Source organism: Muntiacus reevesi, chromosome 6, assembly GCF_963930625.1.
Source record: "Muntiacus reevesi chromosome 6, mMunRee1.1, whole genome shotgun sequence".
Taxonomy (NCBI): domain Eukaryota; kingdom Metazoa; phylum Chordata; class Mammalia; order Artiodactyla; family Cervidae; genus Muntiacus; species Muntiacus reevesi.
Window position 1 is genome coordinate 98,310,999 of NC_089254.1, and position 19,705 is coordinate 98,330,703.

Genomic DNA, 19,705 nt, shown 5'->3' on the forward strand with positions numbered 1-19,705 from the left:
GTCAGATGAATACTACGTCCAGCTAAGTTTAAACTGGGGCAAGAAAACAATGGTTGGTGTCAGGATACGAAGGTGTGACCACACTGATTACATGGCAGGGGAGAGGAAATTCTCAGCCAAGGGTCACCAAGAGGTTAAATAACCAAAATGGGGTTCATCCACAGACAATTCTTAAACTACAACTAGGCCACTCATCCAAACTCAGCAGTCCTGCACAAAGAAGAAGGGGAGGCTTTTCCAGAGTCAGTAGACATAGACCTGTACAGTCCAGCAGCCCGGCAGGGTCAGAGGCTGGTCAGCAGGGAATACTCAGGAGCAGGAACTCTCCAGGCGTGAGTCACATTCTACAACGCGGAGCTCAGAGTATAAAGAAAATAACCAGACGGACAGCTATTTATTATAAAAGTCAGTTTATTTTCCCTGTGTTTCAAAAGTTTCCCTTTCTGTCAGTAATGCGCAATTAACCGATTGGAAGTCTGCTTGATTAAATAACATTAACAAGTTCATAAACACACATTTGAGAGTATAAAGCAAGAGGTTGAAAATTTTCCCCTAACTCCATGTAAATTAGGCAGCCCTCAAAATTGCACGTTTTTCACCTGTTCACTTTCATAATTTAAAATATATATACAGGATGACCTTAAAATATTGACAATTAGTATAGAATTCACAGCCTTGAAGATGTATATTCTACAAACATCTAAAGAATAGATACCTAGATACCTCTCAGGCCCTAGTAATCCACTGTGATTCAATGTCACGTACTTAATGCATAGAAGGCCAAAAGGTCTTTCCTTTTTCTCTAATTCTAGTCTTCTGCTGAGGTAACGCAAGGAACCTGGTTATGACAGAGACCGAGCCTCTGAAAATAGGTCTAAGCCGACAGGCTTCCTAGTAGATCCTAAAAAGTTCCCAGAGAACAAGCCTGGGGTTGAGTACTTCGGTTATAAATTACATCCTGGAATGTTCACAACCGAGGTACCTCATGGTCCTTGACGGGAAGACAAGAGACTTCCAGGAGTTGAAGGTAATTCTGAATGAAGATGGAGGAGAAGAGCTGACAATCACTGGAAGATATTTCTGCTTCCGGAGCTGATCGACTTCAGAGCAGACACAAAGTAACTGAGTCACTCAGCACATAGTGTGACTTTTCCCACTTTAGAGTTTAACTAAGGGATTCTCTGTCCAAGACAGGCTTACGCTGGACCCAGCTGGAGTGCTGCACCAGGATGTGATGCTTCAGAGATGAGCTGCTCGCTGTAAACTCATGACCGAAGCAAAATGCAATGATCCTTTCTATTTGTGGAGCATGTCGTTGCTACAAAACCAGGCACAACTGCCTCGTGGTCACTCAGCTTTCCAGGCTGGAGAACAAGGGTCCAAGTTCAATAAAGCATTTACGGTTAAAGGGATGAACCTCCACAGGCCAACAGAGTTGCTGGCAGATTCACAGGCCATTCGGTACATTCACGGAACAATGGCGATAAATAAAAATCATTAATTCCTGTAGTGTAGAAGAAACAACCCAGCCTTCACTCTGGTCAGCATCTCCGGCGGCTGACAATGCTGAAAGAGGCCTGATAATCTGAGGTTATGTTGGAGTGCTTAAGACAAACCCGAAATAGGGAGAATTAAAAGAAGTAAGAGTCCTGATGTTCTTTTGTGGGCACCAGTCACTCATTCAATACGCGAGTTTGTCGTCTTTGCATAAGAGAGCATGTTTCCCTCACTATTAATGGTGAAATAAACAGAATTGTGCAACTTGTCTGTGAAGAGAAAAAGAGCATTAAATGTGCAGTGATAATTTAATTCTGTTAGTGCATCATCGTTTGAACATAATAACGAATTTGAACTACATTCTTTTGACTTTGTACAAAAATAACTCTTAATCTTTAATGAAACAGAAAATGATTTTGAAAATTACAGTTACTGTAACAAAGTACTTAATGTAACATTACAGTCTCCTCAAAAAAAGAACCTAATGAAATAATTTGCTCTAAGTAGAGCAGAGAATTGATACTGGAGCTCAGATTTCAAACAGTATTTCTTCTAATAGATTCAGTTTTCTATGACAATTTCTGGTATGATTAGACCAGCAGGTACATCAGGAGATATGTCCCTCTGCTTAGGGTGGATATCCGAAGTGGAACACAGAGTTATAAGGCCCAGCCTTTAGGAGCCAGAAACCAGTGAAGCTAACAGAAGCATCCTTTGTGATAGCAAAGAACATAAGCCTTAAGGTCGCTCCAGGAGATTCCAGGTGCTGAGCTGTCTCCAAGGCCCCTTGGACGAGGCTGGAGGACAGTGTCTGGACTTGGGCAATGGAGGCTGCCTCCAACTAGGATGCTCTCAACTGAGGGAGAAGATACTGAATACACCCCCTGGTGCACGAAGCTGTCTCCAGACTCTCAAGTGGACCAGTCTCGAGCACTGTGTCTCAATAACGTGGTAAGAACACGTCACGTGCTTATTCAACAGAGAGCAATGTTTTAAAAGCAGAAGGCCTTATTCAGTATTGGCTGTTTCCCTGAAAATACAGAGTTCCAGCCAAGAATATCTAAGGCGCAACAGATATTTTCTCAGGAGACTCAAGATTCATTTTAGAACTTGCATGCCACAGTGTTAATTATAGCAATGGTTCTTTTTTAACCCTACGTGGTTTGGCATACACCTTCCCTTCAGACTTCCCAAACTGTACTTAGCGACAGAGAGTAGCCTGGAAGAAGTACCCTGATTAACAGCTGGGGATGAGTCTCTCACCATATTTTCTGGAATCATGAATGACGACACTCATTAGACTCAGGTCAAGGGCAAACGTAACAGCCCTTTCCCGCCTTGAAAAATGAATGTGTCTTTTAGAGTAGTAAGATGTTACTTTTCACAAAAGAATCTTTAAAAGCAGTCAGCAATGTTGCTGGTTTAAGAAGTGATTTAACCGTAAGAAGAAATGAACTACTGATACATGAAACAACATGGATGAAATGCAAAATAATTATGCTGACTGGAAGAAGCTGACAAAAATACGGAGTGTATAATTCCATGTACATTAAACTCAAGAAATTGCAAACTAATCAACACAGCAACAGAAAAGTGGTCCAGCAGTTACCTGGTGAGAGAGGTGGGATGGTGAAGAGAGGTGGGAGACAGGCATGACCAAGGGGCTGTGGCGAAACTTTTGGGAGTGACGGACACTTCCTGCCCTGATCCGGATAACGGTTTCACAGATGTGTATGGACATACGTTAAATCTTCCTAAATTTTATATCTCAAATACATGCCATTTATTTTAAGCCAATTCAACAACAAAAGACTACTTTGCATGTTAAAACAAACAAACAAACAAACAAAAAAAAAAAACAGTGATTTAAGTAAATGTTTTGAACTTGGAGAAGGAAATGGCAACCCACTCCAGTATTCTTGCCTGGAGAATCCCATGGATGGAGGAGCCTGGAAGGCTACAGTCCGCGGGGTCGCAAAGAGTCGGACACGACTGAGCGACTTCACTTCACTTCACTTTGAACTAATTTAATTTAAAAACTGCTAGCTAAAGGCTTCTCTGGTGGACTAGTGGTTAAGAATTCACCTGCCAGTAGAGTGGACACAGGTTCGATCCCTGATCTGGGATCCCACATGCTGCAGAGCAAAAAGGCTGCACACCAGAACTGTTGAGCTTGTGCTCTGCAACAAGAGAAGCCACTGCAGTGAGATGCCCACACATCACAACGAAGAGGAGCTCCTGCTCGCCTCAACTAAAGAAAGCCCACGCAGCAAAAAAGACCCAGCACAGCCAAAGATAAATAATGAAATAAATATGTAAATCTTAAGGAAAATAAACTACTAGTTTATTTTAAAAAAAAAAGGGCACATACTTACCATAAGAATGAAAAAGTAGAAAACCCACATCCATCCCAGGTTGTCCTGGATCAAAGACACTAAATACTAAAAGGGAGAAAAAGAAACCACAATATAATCCTTTATAAATTAATAAAATGAAGTAGCTAAAGAGCAGATGAAACATGGCTCTTCTAGAAAATAAGAAGGGAGTCAGGGTGTGTATAATGGTTTGCAGTTTGCAGAGCTCCTATATATACATGCTCAAGTTAAGCTTTACTGACAGCCTGCGTTTGGTAAGCTGGCAGAATCCAAATAAAAAATGGGACAGAAGGCCTAAGTCCAAGAGGTCTATATTTTTTTCACTTTGCTATTAAGAGAGAATGATGAACAGCCTCAAACCACTTCTGTTTAATCATCCCTTCTTCCAGTGAAAGGTACTGTAACTGATGCTTTTAAAAATAGCTCATCTTTTAAGTATACCACTCATTTTTCAATTACGCTATTTGCTCACAGGATTACTGCACGACTTTGACACTCTACAGCATATTCTTTTATTTTCAATTACTAAAAAGTATCCAATAGCTTTTAACCCATCTTCTTTTTTTTAAATTATGGTAAATACATGTAACATACAACTTGCCATTTTAGCAATCTTTTGTTGTACATATAACTCACCAGCACCAAATACATTCATGACTTTGCACAACCATCACCACTACCTATTTTCAAACTTTTTCATCACCCCAAACAGAAACTCTGCACCTATGAACTCTCTGCAAGAACTCTCCATGGCCCGTCTCCTCAGCCCCTGACAAACTCTAATCTGCTTTCTATTCCTATGAATTTGCCCATTCTAGATATTCTGTGTTGAGTAGAATCACCAATATTTGTCCTTCTGTGCATGGCTGATTTCACTTAGCACAATGTCGTTAAGGTTCATTCATGCTGTAGCACACATCAGAACTTTACTTCATCTATGGCTGAATAATATCCCACTGCATAGATATACCACATTTTGTTTATCTATTCATCTATCCATGGACACTTTAGTTGCTTCCACCTTGTGGCTATTATGAATAATGCTGCAGTGAACAATGGCAAACAAATAACTCAAACTGTCTTCAAGTCTTTGGAGTACAGCATACCTAGGAGTGGAACTGCTGGGTCATATGATAATGTTTACCTTTTTGAGGAACCATCATAGCATTTTCGACAACAGCTGTGTGATTTTACATTCCTACCAGCACTGTATGGAATTTCTCCACATCTTCACCAATACTTACTACTTTGTTCTACTTTGCTTTAATTACAGACATCCTAATTAGGTGTGAAGTGGTAGTTCATGTTTTTCCTTTGCATTTCCCTAACAGACTAAGGATGCTGAGAATCTTTTCAACGGTTAACCGACCATTGGTACACATCTGTCATAAGGAGCTGTCCCTATGTTTTCCTCTAAGGGTTTTATTAGTTTTAGCTCTTAAAGTTAGGTATGTGATCCATTTTGAGTTAATTCTTATACATAGTCTAAGGTAAGGGTCCAAATTCATCATTTTGCAATGTGTACATCCTGCTTTCCCAGCACCTTTTGGTGAAGAAACCACTCTTTCCCCAATGAGTGGTCTCGGTACCCTTCTCAAAACTCAGCTGACCACGGAAATTATCATTTAACCCATGTTCTTTGATCACATTATTAGTAAAATTGGGAGAAATTAAAGGAGAACAACTGAGTGATTTAGCCTGGACAGCCTCATGGGAAACAAAAAAGCAGAGGTGTAATCACCCATTAGAGGAAGCACAGTGGCCCTCCAAACTCTCTGAATGCTACTTTATCTTTTAAATAGCTTTACTGTGCTCGCTTCAGCAGCACATATATTAAATAGCTTTACTGACATATAATTTACATAATACTAAGCTCATATCACTCAATGGATTTTAGTATACTTATAGAGTTGTGCAACTATCACCATAATCTAATTTTAGACCATCCTCATCACCCCAAGAGAAACCCATTAGGAGTCACTCTCCAGACCCACCCAACCCAAAGCAACCACTAATCTAATTTCTTTCTCTATAGATTTGCCTATTCCGGGTATCTCAAATGAATGAAATCACATAAATAGGTGGTCTTTGGTGACTGGCTCCTTTTACTTAGCATAATAGAGTTGAAGTTCATCCATACTGTAGCATCTATCAAACCTTCATTCCTCTTGAACTGCCAAATAATACTCCATTATATGAATATATCATATTTTACTTATCCATTCATCGGTAGATGGACATAAGGATGTTTCTACTTCTTAGCTATTGTAAACAATCATTTGCTGTGAAATACATTTGTGTAAAAATGTTTACATGGACATTTGTTCTCATCTCTCTTGGGAAAACATTGCAATTTAACCTGCGGAGCCCCTGCTGTGTGTCAAAAACATATTAAGCATTGGGAATGCAAAGAGGAAGGACACAGCTCTGTTCTATCCTCAAGGAAGACAGAGTCTGATACAGGGGATCAACCAGCCAGTCAGTGTGAAACACTGTGGCAATTGTTCTAGTACAGGTGTGCACCAACTGCTGTGGAAACCAGGGGGAGAAAGCAATGTTTTTCTTGGGAAGTCAAGGGAAGGTTGGGAGAACAAAGCTATTCAATGTGAATCAGGCGAGTGCTAGGGACCAAGTTTACAGAATTTTTGTTTTTGTTTTGGCCACACTGGCATGTGGGATCTCAGTTCTCTGACCAGGTACTGAACCTGCGCCCCCTGCAGTGGAAGCGAGGAGTCTTAACCACTGGACCACCAGGGGTAGTCCGAAGCTTTCAATATTAAGTTATGAAGCTTGGGGTTTTATACCTCAAACAGTAGGAAATCATTCAAAAATCAACACGCCAGGGGAATGACTAAAGCGAACAATGATTTACTGCTGATTCTGTTTCTAAAACCATGAAAGTCAGTCTAATGCTGACCCCCCCAAGTTCCTAGTTAGGGATCTTAAGACTGGCAGTCATTCTAATTAAAAAGAAACTCCTTGAAATGCTAATTACAACCATCCATCTGATTAATGAAGAAAACATTAGCTAAGAAGGAAAATCTAAAATCAGTCATTTCAGAAAAGGATGCCCAATACCCTTCATATGAAGACATCTGAACAGGTGGCCAATAGCATTTTTTAGTTCCTACTCCAGAGCATGGCAAGAAAACAAAATTCTCTTACCTTTGCTAAGTTTTCTTTTTTCCCTTTAGTTTCATAATCAAATAAGCTAACACCCTGATCCTATAAACCATTCTTGCTACAATCATTCAACAAGTACCTGAACGTCTCACATGTGCCAGGCACCCTTCCCAGGACTGGGGTGACAGCAAAACATAGAACAAAACACTGCCCTCACGAAGCTCATCTTACAGTGGGAGAGACAGACGTGAACACATACACATGCACCGTATGACCAGGGAGAGATGTGCGTTAAGGTGGTGTATCCCCTGCAAAGGGTTTCCCAGGTGGCTGAGAGGTAAAGAATCCACCTGCCAGTGCAAGAGATGTTGGTTCGATCCCTGGGTTGGGAAGATCCCCTGGAGAAGGAAATGACACCCTGCTCCAGTATTTTTGTCTGGGAAATCCATGGACAGAGGAGCCTGGTGGGTCCACAAGGTTGCAAAAGAGTCAGACACGACTGAGCAACTAAACAACAATCTCCAGCGACATCTGCTCTCCTATTAACCACTCACGATCAGATACCAGTGATCCACCCCCATTAAGCAAGCAAAGTATCAGTCTTCAAGGCCACCTAATGACCTCAGTGTCAAAACTACAAGCCTTTTCCCTGCCATTCTCTTTCTCCTGGCCTCTCTTCATTTATGATCTGAGTAACACCCCCACCCCTCAAATTCTGGCTTCCTGTTTCTGTGACCACTGAGCATCCTCTGAGGTTTTGCCCATATTTTCTTTCTTCATTAAACATGACGTCACTGGCAAAGTTTCAAATATTTTATCCATGCAGTTGATTCTCAAATCTACATTTTACAAAATAAGCACTCAATGACTGAGAGTCGTATACCCCAGGAGAGACACATACTCATGACTGTCTCAGAGAAACAATGCCTTTCTGAAACTGAATGTAAGAAAGAAAGATCAATTTGAATGGTTCTGACAAGGACTTCCCTGGTGGTTCCATGGTTAAGACTCCACGCTTCCAATGTAGGGAGTGCAGGTTCGATGCCCAGTTGGGGAACTAAGATCCCACACGCTGTGCAGCACGGCCAAAAAAAGAGACAACAGTTCTGACTGCCTACAGTAGGCCACTCTTAGCCTAGAAGATCTCAGACTTTATAGAGTGCACAGGACTCGCCAGGATGGCTTGTTGAAATACAGATCCCCAGGCCCTCACTCAGCAAATCCACAGTAAGCTAAGTGTTCTGTACTTTAATGAATTCCCAGATTGATTCTGATGTAAGGCATTTATGAACTGTCTTTTGAAACACAGTTGTAGGAAGCAGAGAAAGCATCTCAGGGCAGCTGCAGGGTCCGTGGCAACTTCTGGCGGGGATCTGTGGCAAGAATGTGTGTTTGGTGGGTGAGAGAGCTGGGGCCTGCGTGTCAAGTGTGGGGTAATGAGAAGCATGTGTCTCCTGGCCTCCCTGACGTGCCAAGTTCAGGCTGGAAGAAGGGGCGGCAGGCAGAGGGACTGAAGGATCTGCCTTACAAAGTGTTCGCTTCTTTCTAGACAGGAAGAATCTGGAGGTAAAAGTGGAAAGGAGGAACTGGTAAATGGAGAGGGGCCTTCCATGCTAGGTCACTAGGAACCCAAGGCTTTTAGCACAGTGCACTACAGCACAAGAGCGCCACCTGCCGGGGCCCTGCGGGCGGGGGCAGCCCCTCCCACCGCTCAACCCTCCCTGTCCAGCCCTCCCTGCCCTGTCACCTGGCCCACTGCAGCTCCAATGCTCCCGGTTCCATCAACGATCCCAGTGACGGTCGCCAAAGCCTCGCTGCTCCCTTGGATTAGTTCCTGACGACCCAGGTCCGCAGAAATAGCAGAGCTTATCATATTAGAAGGTCCACCAATAAAGAATCCTAAAGTCAGAAACAGAACGGGTTCTTATTAAGACACCACACATAACAACATGTTAGGAATCTATTGAGAATTATGTAAACTCTAATCCCAATATTCTAACTGGTATGTTGGAGAGAAACGGTAAGAAGGGGAAAAAATTACCTGTAAAAATGGAAACTCCCCCAGATGTAACATCTTAGTTAGCACCCACTTTCCTCTAGAAAACAGTGAACACAGACCTTTCTAATCGGGTGAAGTGTGCATTCACTGACAACTGCACTAGTTTATCAAATTCTATTATGGCAGAGATGACTCAGAGCATCTGAATGCCCAAATTCAACCAAACACTGAGAGAGAGAGAGAGAGAGCAGAAAAAGCGATTTAACGGTGCAGGGGGTTCCATCTGCCTCTGTTCTGGGTGAGGCTGCCACAGGACTGAGCGCAGAAAGGGCCAAGAGTCTCACAGAGCAGCAGCTGCCCCAGCGATCCCATGAGCTCAAACTTAAGAACAGGCGTTTTTCTATAACATGGTCCCGAATGGCACCCAACTGATTCATCTGGGATTCAAGGGAAGAAATACTGACCAATTCCAACATAGGAGGAAAAACCAGCTACACTGGACTTTTCGAAAGTTGGTGAACTGGTTTCCAACGGGGCATTCTTCCTACACCACTTCCGGGAGTTATATGAGCGGATGTGGGCCGCGATCAAAAATCAGAGGAAATCTCTAAAGGACTGCTTCTGCCACCCCAGGACTGAGGCAGTAACGTGAGAGCAGAGAAGCAGGATCTGGGGCAGGCATCTTTCCTTTTACCACCTGAGTTTTCTATAATTAAGGCTTTAGAATAACTCAGCTTGAAGGAGCAAGCAGTTTCCTTTTTCCCTTTTTATTTGCAGAGGAACAAGACAGTGAAATGGAGCCCGTGCCGTACCTGTGACAGCCATCAGGAGCGCATTGATGGACTTGTCGTTTGGAGAACCTGCGAGGAGAGACACAGACACGGGGTGATGACGTGAGGGGCGCGGCACGTGTGTCTCCGCCCAACAGGACACACAGGCCTGGCTTCTGGGACCTCACAGATCACTCCCAGAGAGAGCAAGCGGGCACGGCTCCATCACCGCCGCTCCGACTTTTCCTTGTAATGTCTGCCTCTGGCTGCTGCTCAAGCTACTGTGACTTCTAAAAGCTACAGGAAAACTCCTATCTCAGCAGCATCTTAAGGGACATATACCAAACCTACTAATTACCGTCTTTCCTCTTTTGAAATCTTGTCCCTTTTATTGTTTTATTGGCTCTAATGCTGCACGGCTGGAGCCTACCCTTAGACAAAGCATATACACTCCCAAGCAAGCTTTTAAACAAACCAACAAAGCACAAGAGATGCCAGTTTCCTCCCCAACGCAAATAAACCTACGTGATGATACTTCTACCACTGTTCACAGGACAATACAAAGATCCCGTTTGTGCCCTGGTGGCTGGTCTCAACCACCTCCCCAGGGCTGATCACTGACTCAAGGCAAGTAAATGCCTCAGTCCTAAGAGATGAGGCAAACAGTTTAACGGCAAGGAAATACTCACGACTGTATCCAACCAGGGACCCAATGGCCAGAAGCAGACTGAGAGCTAACACCGGCGCTCTCCTCTGTAACATGTCGGAGATGAAGCCTTGCAGCGTTCCACCTTCGAGCACAAAGAAGCGCAACCCGGTCAACATCTCAAAATTAGCTTAGTTACCTGACTCTTGCTTACCACGTACCCTCCACCTGCCGGCAGGATCCTAACACTGGTCTACCCAATAAGAGAGCTGACTTTCCTAAAAAAATCTCCTCCATAGTTTCCTTTTAGAAAGATCATCTGTCAACTCACACGATGGCAGACGGGGACAGACACCACCAGACAGACACCCAAATCAGGAAAAGTCATCAGACCCACCCTCACTGTTCCTTACTGTTTTCCCTTCTCCAATCAGCTGTGAAGTCTTTTCTTGCCTTTTTTCCCCCCTGCTTTTTATGTGAAAGATAATTAATTAGCCTCTGTGTGTCACAGGTTATGAGTAGTAGTGAACATAAATATTCACTAAAATTAAACATAGCAATTATGGTTTGGCAAAAACCAACAAGTCAAGATGTTTAAAAAAAAATTTATGTGGGGCACTCCCCTGGGGGTCCAGAGGCTAAGACTCTGCACTCCCAATGCAGGTGGCCCGAATTCAATCCCTGGTCAGGGAACCAGATCCCACATGCCGCAACTGAAGAGTCTGCATGTGGCAGCTAAAGAGCCGGAATCCCACAATGAAGACTGAAGATCTCGGGTGTTGCAACTAAGATCCAGCACAGCCAAATAAATAAATAAACAGTTTAAAAAAAAAAAGAAGAAGAGGTGATGTGGATACTTGAAGCAACACAGTCACATTCAGATACAGTCCTATTTAGAATCTCAGGGCATTGGGACATCTGGTACACCCTCACCAGAAGTCTGTTCAGGACACAGAAGTATGTGCAAGTCTAAAGGCAGCATCCTCTCCTTTGGCTCTGAGTCTAAGAATGAGGGCACACAAGTTCAAATACAAGAACAGCTTATCACCTAAGGATACACTTTGTTTTCATGTGCTCAGGGCAGTTGAGTCTGTCCACAGGTCTAAATGTAAAGGACGGCTACCAAGGTTCTGCCACAGTCATGCAGGTGGTACCCTCTACCATGCATTCTGTATATCCATCTCGTTTTGAAGATTCCTACTTCCCTGTTTGGGCTTCCCTGGTGGCTCAGTGGTACAGAACCTGCCTGCCAATGCGGGACACGTGGGTGCAATCCCTGGTCCGGAAAGATCTCCTGGAGAAGGAAATGGCAACCCACTCCAGTATTCTTTAGGAGAATCCTAAAGACAGAGGAGCCTGGCGGGTTACAGTCCATGGGGTCACAAAGAGTCAGACACAACTGAGCAACTGAACAACAACTTCCTTGCCTACACGTCCAGCTATAGCAAAAAGTCACTATTAAAATCTGCTGTGGGGCTTCCCTCATGACTCAGCGGTGAAGAATCTGCCTGCCAATTCAGGAGACATAGGTTTGATCCCTGATCTGAGAGGATCCCACATGCCATGGAACAACTAAGTCCATGTGCCACAACTATTGAGCGGCAACTACTGAAGCCCACGTGCCCTAGGGCTGGTGCTCTGCAGCAAGAGAAGCCACAGCAAGGAAAAGTCTGTGTACCCCTGTTCTCTACAACTAGAGGGAAGAAAAAAAAAAACAAAACCCTGGGCAGCAACGAAGACCCAGCACAGTCAAAAGTAATAAATAAATAAAATCAACTTTAAAAGAACGGGACACACAAGTTCAAACACAATAACAGCACACCACCTAAGGGTACACTGTGCTTCCATATGCTCAGGGCAGTTTAGTCTGTCCACATGTCTAAATGTGAACATTACACAAAGGTTACCAAGGTTCTGCCACAGCCATGTAGGTGGTACCCACAGACATGCATGCTGTACGTCTGTCTGATTTTAAAGTTTCCCACTTCCTTGTTTACGCTTCCAGCTATAGCAAAAAGAGACTATTGAAGTCTGCTGTGTACAAGGAAGCAACTGCAAAACAAAATAATCCCTGCTGTTATTACTACCTTTATAATCTGACAGTCAGTACACTCAGCTAGTATGTTTCCCTTCTTCGGCTGTGGGTGATAGGTAAAATGAACATAACTTGGATCTCTGACATACAATTAGCTTTAGAGCTAAGCAATCCCTGGGAGTGTACAGAAGGCTCACACTTAAAGAGACCAGAGAGAGCAACATCCCGGTGCGTCCCAGGACAAAAGAACTGATTCAGCAACAAAGGGCTGAGAAAAAAGAGCTCTATACATCACAGGGCTGCCACAGGCTGGGTCTTCTTTTCTATGGGCTTTTTTTTTTTTTTAAAGAGTTTGGCTATTTACTAGTAGGACAATTTAAGAAAAATGGCTGTGGAATAAGTGATAAAACTTTAAATGATGCCAGATTTCATAACCCAATAAAATCTGACTAGTGACTCACTCTTGCTAGAGGAAAAGATGCTTCATTGGCCATACCTATAATTCCTCCGACGTCGTACCAGATGGACAGCTGGTCAGCTTCGGCCTCCTTCCATCCAAAGTTGTTACTCAGATAAAAGGGCAACCAGAAGAAGAAGGAGTAATTCACTAACTTCAAGCATGCGTAGGCCAGTGAATACTACAAGGAAAACACTCCACTGTCAGTAAGGAACGAACAGCACAGCGTAACTACTGCTCTAATGCAATTAAACAGCAAAACAAAACGGAAGAGCTGGGGGCGAACAGTACCTGATTTTAAACTTAAATGTTCCTATAAATTCCCACTGCCTGCGTGTCCTGGTCCTCCTCTTCTCTTCCCCCCACTAAGTGTCTAGAGAGGCAGTACGATAAGCCTTGGGGTTAAAAACACAGAGGACTACTCCCTAATTGTCCCCACTGTCTTCTCCTTTCGGCTCTCTGGTAGAAGCAAACCGGTGTTTTGAACCATAAGGCAGGGCATGGACTCACATTTCTTTATTTAGATAAAGATAAAAGGTATTCATGCCACTGAGGAACACTAACCATAAGCAAACGAATCCAGTAAACATCACAGGTTTTATTGCAAGCAGCCAGACCTTTCAGGTTCTACTTCTTTCAAAGTTAATATGATGACCAATGCAAACCAACGCGGCTGGACTCTAGTTCCAAAAGTCTAAGAAAAGCATCAGCATGAAAACTACTTTCATAGGGTAGTTTCTGGAAGCTCTGAGTCAAAAATGAAAGCACAGGATTGTCATGGGCCTTGTGGCTCTGGGTTGAGGAGTAAGTGAGAGCGGCCTTAACATGGCAGTGGGGCTGAGAAGCCTATATTCAACACATTATTACCAGGAAATCCTGACATTCAGCATCAAAGGAAGAAGGGGGAGGAACAGAGAGACACTTCAAAGGGTGTCTGGCTAGTATATTCTCTTCCCTGGAGCTGCCACTTATTCCCTAGGTATCACTTGTTTTAAAGGGGCTTTCCTGGCAGGACGGCTGCCCTCTAGAGAGCCAAATCTCAACCATTTTGTCCAGACAGCCAGCCACAAAGACAAAGGGATTAAGTTCACTGGATTTACTTTATACCCTGCCCATGGCGGGGAACAATAGCTTGTGAAATACAAAGGGATAGCAAGAGAGCGCCACGTTTAGTCACAACAAATCTAAGTCCTGCCTTAGAAATTAAACTCTTACCAGCAGAATATTTTAATAACTACTGTAAAAAAAATAACTAATCATTAGCATTAGAAAAGGCCCCTGGGGAACATGCATTTCCCTGTATGACACATCATCTTTTGATTGAAGAATTGTGGGAACTTGCACTTCCATTTGAACTCACGCTTAAACTTTATCTGTTGGCAAGTATCAGTTCTCTTAGCTTGGCATAGGGAGAAGGGAGCAGGAAAGTATGAAACAGGACAACCAGCAGACTCTGAATCTAGTTGAGAGGTTGTATTCATAAAGCACCATTAAACAATAAAATTAAAAAGGTGTTTACTCATAATAACTCGACATTGCAGACTTTGGGGAGGATGGACTGGCAGGCCTTCTATCCACAGGAAGGGGAACTGAGACACAAGGAAGAGCTGAGTAACGCCACAGGCCTCACAGTGGGTAAGCGGGCAACATAACCGAGGCCTCTGAACTTCCACTCCCGCGCTGGAGGCCCGAAACACCAAGACAGAAAAACTGTGGCAGAATGGACTCAGTTTAGACATTAGGGGAAAAAGCCTGACTGTGGAAGTTATGGAAACACTGGAATGCACTCACTACCAAGGGATACGGCGGAGCATCCTGCTCTGGCCTTTTACAGAAGGGCAAACTTTTTTTTTCCCTTGAATGGCAAGAATATAGGCAAAGAAGACAGACTTAACGAACCACTCAAGCCTCTCTTGCTCTACTTATAATTCTGTAAGACTTCAACAGGCCAAAAGGCATATATTCAAAAATACCCATTTTTGCCTTCTTACTCAAATTCTAGTATCAGGGTCAGCAAACGGGGGCTCACGGGCCACTTCCAGTCAGGTCCGCCGGTTCCACATTGGCTGTGGAGTCCTCTGGTCTACCGGGCTGAGTGGCTGTGGCAGAGACAGTGGGGCCTGTGGGGCCCCAGAGCTGAAAACATTTACATCTGGCTCTGCACAGAAAAGGTGCCAACCCCCGCACTGGGTATCAGATACGATTTCAAGTGGTGTCAATACAGAAACAAGCTGAGGGCCACTGTTCGCGATTCCCCTGGACATATATTCCTGAAATGAAGTCTCAAAGAGAGGCTAACAGCTTCAAGGTGCCTTATCCCCGGCACGGCTACTATCCAGGCTATGGTATCGCCCAAGTTTCGGTGGGGAGATCTGAAGAGTCCTTACCGCTATAACTCCAGGAAGGCAACAAGCCTGGAAGAAGCTTATTGCCTTCACTTGGCTCACAGTATTGCCTTCTTGGATTGAATAATTAGGCTCAGCTTCATCTTCGTTTTCAGCACCATTAATTAACGGCCTGTGCGAGTCTTCTTCAAAATTTTCTTCTGTCTCGATACCTGGGATACCTACGACAGCGACAGCCACAGTGAGAGGGTGTCCTCCAGGCGCCCGGCGCTGCGCTAAGCGCTTTACATGTACCATTACTTTTGCGGTCCACGCTATTTTTATTTGCATTTTACAGAAAAAGTTACTAAGGTTCGGAATCCAAGGTCAATTAAGGTCACACAGCTAATGAGCAACAAACCCAGGACTCAAATTCTCCTTTATCTGGCTTCAAAGCAATGTTTTTTCAACTACATCACGCTATCTCTCTTATACACAGAAACTCGTTAATTACGTACTATTAAACTGACGTGTCTCTTCAGTAAAACTCAAAAGATAGAAGAATCATACATCTATCTGCTTCTGTGGTTTCACTTGTACGTTCTGCCTGTACAATCTGTATTTAACCACAGATAAGTATTTCACTGAATTATTCTTCTGAAGAAAAAAAGATCTGTCTCAAGAAGCGAAATTCAAAATCCATCCATGCTAATTTCAAGCCAATGTCTCCATTATAAAACCTCATTTGCAAATGATGAGTTTTCCCTGAATCTATAAAAAGGTGAGCCTCACTCCCTCAAACATTTGCAGCTGTGCCAGGCGAGGCTGTGGCATCGACAGGACACAAAACAGCAAGACTGCTCTTTTAATTCACTGAAAGGAGCTCACAGTTCTAGAGAGAAAGATCTGGGCTGTTCCAGCCTCGGGTTTCTCTTTGCCCATCTTAGCAAGACGATCTGAGTAGAAAAGCAGCTTCTCTCACCGATTTCTTCCGGTGACACCAGGAGTCCAAAGAAGATGACAATCCCACCAGCAAACTGCACGGCCGCCGTCACCAGGAAGGCATACTGTGGGGTGGGAAGCGGAAAGGGGCTCCTGACACATCTGGGATGCTCGTTAACCACACCGTCGTTAGAGGCACACGTGGGAGGACGGGGCGACTGGGAAGGAAATGAGCACCGGGCGCCTGGCCTGTGCCAGGCACTGAGCTAAGTGTTTTACTTGTTTTCTCACAAGTTTTTCCCAGGGACTCTGTGGAGCTCAGAGAGGATAATTAAGGTCTCCTGGACACTGCGTGGTACTATTACAACTGGGAAGTCAGAATTAGCTCCAAAAATAGCGCTCTTGCCACCACTCGGCCTCATGCAACAGACAGTATCTGCCCTCAAAGACAGTTTCCAGTTGAGGGGGGTTCCACACTACACACAACATTAATAACAGGAACTTCCCTGGTGGTCCAGCAGTTAAGAACCGGCCTTGCAATGCAGAGGATGTGGGTTCGATCCCTGGTTGGGTAAATAACATCCCACATGCCATGGAGCAAGTAAGCTGGTGCGACTATGAAGACTCTGAGTGCTACAACCAAGACCTCACACAGCCAAAAACTAAATCAAGATAAATTTTAAAAAGAGACACCACACATTAATATAGGCAGCATGGAGCTGGATAAATGAGAAGGCTGAGTCCCCACAGGAAGCATACAGAAGAACTGAATTTGGAAGAAAAAAGCCAAGGAGGTTTTGAAGGAGGGAGACAGTGCTTTAGGGAAGAGCTGAAAATCCTGGCAAGTGACCACCTTTCCCAGCACAACTGAAGCCCCGGCACCGAGCGGGTGGGAGACGGGAAGCCTTCTGCACGCGGGGAGCTGAGGGCTGTGCTGGGGGTCACAGGGAAAAACAGTGTCCTTCCGACGGCCCAGGTGAGACACTTGAGAGCCAGGTGGCATCAGTGAATTTTATTTAAGACAGAATGGAGCCTGAGGTGTCAATGAGTGTTTCCAGAATTCAAATCTGGGAGCAGCCCATAGGGTGACCTGAAATTCCCATTTGAGCCAATTAGTACAATCCAGGTGTGAAGCTAAGAAACCTGGGAAAAGGTGACTATGAACACAGGAAGGACTTCCCACTGGCCCGAACTAGACCAAAACTCCTCCAGGACCAAACACTTGGCAAGCTGTTTAAAAACTGTCACCTACTTTCTAAGAGAACAACTTACTTTGAGTTATTAGGTTTGGGGTTTTGTTTTGTTTTCGCTGCATTGCATGGCTTGAGGGATTTTAGTTCCCCGACCAAGGATTGAACCCACATCCTCAGCAGTGAAAGTTTGGAGTCCTAACCACTGGACTACCAGGGAATTCCCAATTATTAGGTTTTTGAACAGGCACTCCATTGACATGAGCCATTCGATTTTTATTTGTCGAACATATAAGCACTGTTATTTAGCTTGTACTTCCCAAAGTTTGTTTTGGAAACATACAAGCCAATACAATAGATACTCTTTAACTCTTCCTCCATTTCACATAAATGGCAATACTCAACACACAGTTATCTTCACTTAACACATCACTGAGCTCTATCCCAATCTGGACACGCAGGGCTGCCTAATTCTACTTCACAGCTGCACAGATTCCACTGAACAGGTGTTTCGTGGTTTAACTATTTCCCATTTGGTTGACATCTGTTACCAATCTTTTGCTATTACAAACAATGCTGAAGTAAATAACCTTGCAGATGTACTCTCCGTATATGATGAAGTATACTCATCAGTCAGGTTAATTCACAGAGGTCGAACTGCTAAGTCAGAGCCATTATAATTCTGATGTGTCAGTCGCTCAGTCATGTCTGACTCTTCACAACCCCATGGACTATAGCCCACCAGGCTCCTCTGTTCATGGGATTCTCCAGGCAAGAATATGGAAGTGGGTTGCCATTCTCTTCTCCAGGGGATCTTCCCGACCCGGGGATCAAACCCAGGTCTCCTGCATTGCAGGCAGATTCTTTACCATCTGAGCCACCAGGGAAGCCCTGTTAAGTGACTGGGCTTTTAACAGACATTCCTATGTTGAGCCCAAGAAAAGTTTTTTACTCTCCCACCCAGCAATGCCTGCTGTCACCTCCTAATAAACATGGTATCAAACTTCTGGAATTTTACCAATCTAATAAGGATATGGTGTAGGTTTTTTCTCTCCTTTTTTTTAAAAGTGTAGTTTTAATTTGTATTTCTTTACCACTTAATACCTAAACTCCTGTAAGGGCAGAGAGTTTTGGCTCTTTGGGTCAAGGCTCTATCCTCTACTGCCTTGGGGCACTTAAGAGGAACTTAAGAATATTACTGAATGAATAAACAAGTTCTGAGTGAAGTGGAATATCCTGTCATGTGTTTACAAGCCATTTCTCTTTCCTTTCCATGAACTACACATTCAAATCCTTTACTTTTCTTTCCATACGTTGTTAGTCTTTTTCTTTATCAATTTGTGGGCACTCTTTATATATTAAGGAGATTAGCTCTTTATCTGTAACATGAGTGGCGAGTACTTTTCCCCAAATGATTATGTCTTTAGACTTAGGTGTTTTTCCATGACTAATTTTTTTCAATGTGTTTTAATTGACCATAAGCTTGTCCACTCTTAATACAAACCTTGCTCCTCCCAGACACAGCACTAGGTCATTTTAAATGGTCACAGGATTACTTCCTAAAAATAAAACATATATTTATATACTGAAGAAAAAGCTAGGGAAAAAAAACACCTACCTCATAACCATACTGCAGAACAGATGAAGCGAGACATGCGCCCAAAATATTGCCCACTGAGGCACAGGCACTCCAGAGACCAAAAACAACCCCTCGCCTAGGATGGGAACAGAGCAGAACAGAAGAAAACACAATCAGAATGGGTTCCGTGTGCAGCTCAAGTACAAAATGGCCAAACAGTGCAGGTTCATATTACACAGAATCAATGTTCCATTCCAGTGTGTTTTTTTTAAAAGTACACCCACATGGCAAAACACTTAACTGGGTAGCTCTTCTTCTAAGACTTTATTATACTAAAGTTCAATTTGGAGCTCACTGAAAGACACTATTAAGAGAATTAAAAATACAAGTCCCATGGATTGGGAGAAACTATCTGGATACCACTTATCTGACAAAAGACTTGCTGCTGGGATATAAAGAAATCTCAGAACTCAATACTGTGAAAAATAAACAATGCAATAAAATTCTAAGAAGTGTTAAATCTATAATCATCTCAAATACAAAGTTTCTGAAAAGGGGGCAAAGATTTTAATAAACGCTTTAAACACACAAAGACACACACTTAAAATAAGATGCAAATAAGCACATGAATGGAGAAGGAAATGGTAACCCACTCCAGTATTCTTGCCTGGAAAATTCCACGGATAGAGGAGCCTGGTGGGCTGCAGTTCATGGGGTCACAAGAGTCAGACACCACTTAGCGACTAAACCACCACCAAGCACATGAAA

At 43.5% G+C, this 19,705-nt stretch overlaps 1 protein-coding gene across 1 annotated transcript in view; it reads right to left on the bottom strand.

Annotated features, from left to right (window-relative positions):
• Positions 1-393: 393 nt before the first annotated feature.
• The window catches only part of SLC37A3 (solute carrier family 37 member 3), a 47,168-nt gene continuing 27,856 nt past the window's right edge, over positions 394-19,705 (bottom strand). The window contains exons 7-15 of the mRNA XM_065939260.1: positions 18,977-19,073; positions 16,209-16,293; positions 15,290-15,468; positions 12,942-13,083; positions 10,454-10,555; positions 9,807-9,854; positions 8,743-8,894; positions 3,873-3,938; positions 394-1,766 (exon numbers count right to left, since the gene is read on the bottom strand). Coding sequence (XP_065795332.1) covers positions 1,674-1,766; positions 3,873-3,938; positions 8,743-8,894; positions 9,807-9,854; positions 10,454-10,555; positions 12,942-13,083; positions 15,290-15,468; positions 16,209-16,293; positions 18,977-19,073 — 964 coding nt within the window. The 3' untranslated portion in view covers positions 394-1,673. The remainder of the gene's footprint in view (positions 1,767-3,872; positions 3,939-8,742; positions 8,895-9,806; positions 9,855-10,453; positions 10,556-12,941; positions 13,084-15,289; positions 15,469-16,208; positions 16,294-18,976; positions 19,074-19,705) is intronic.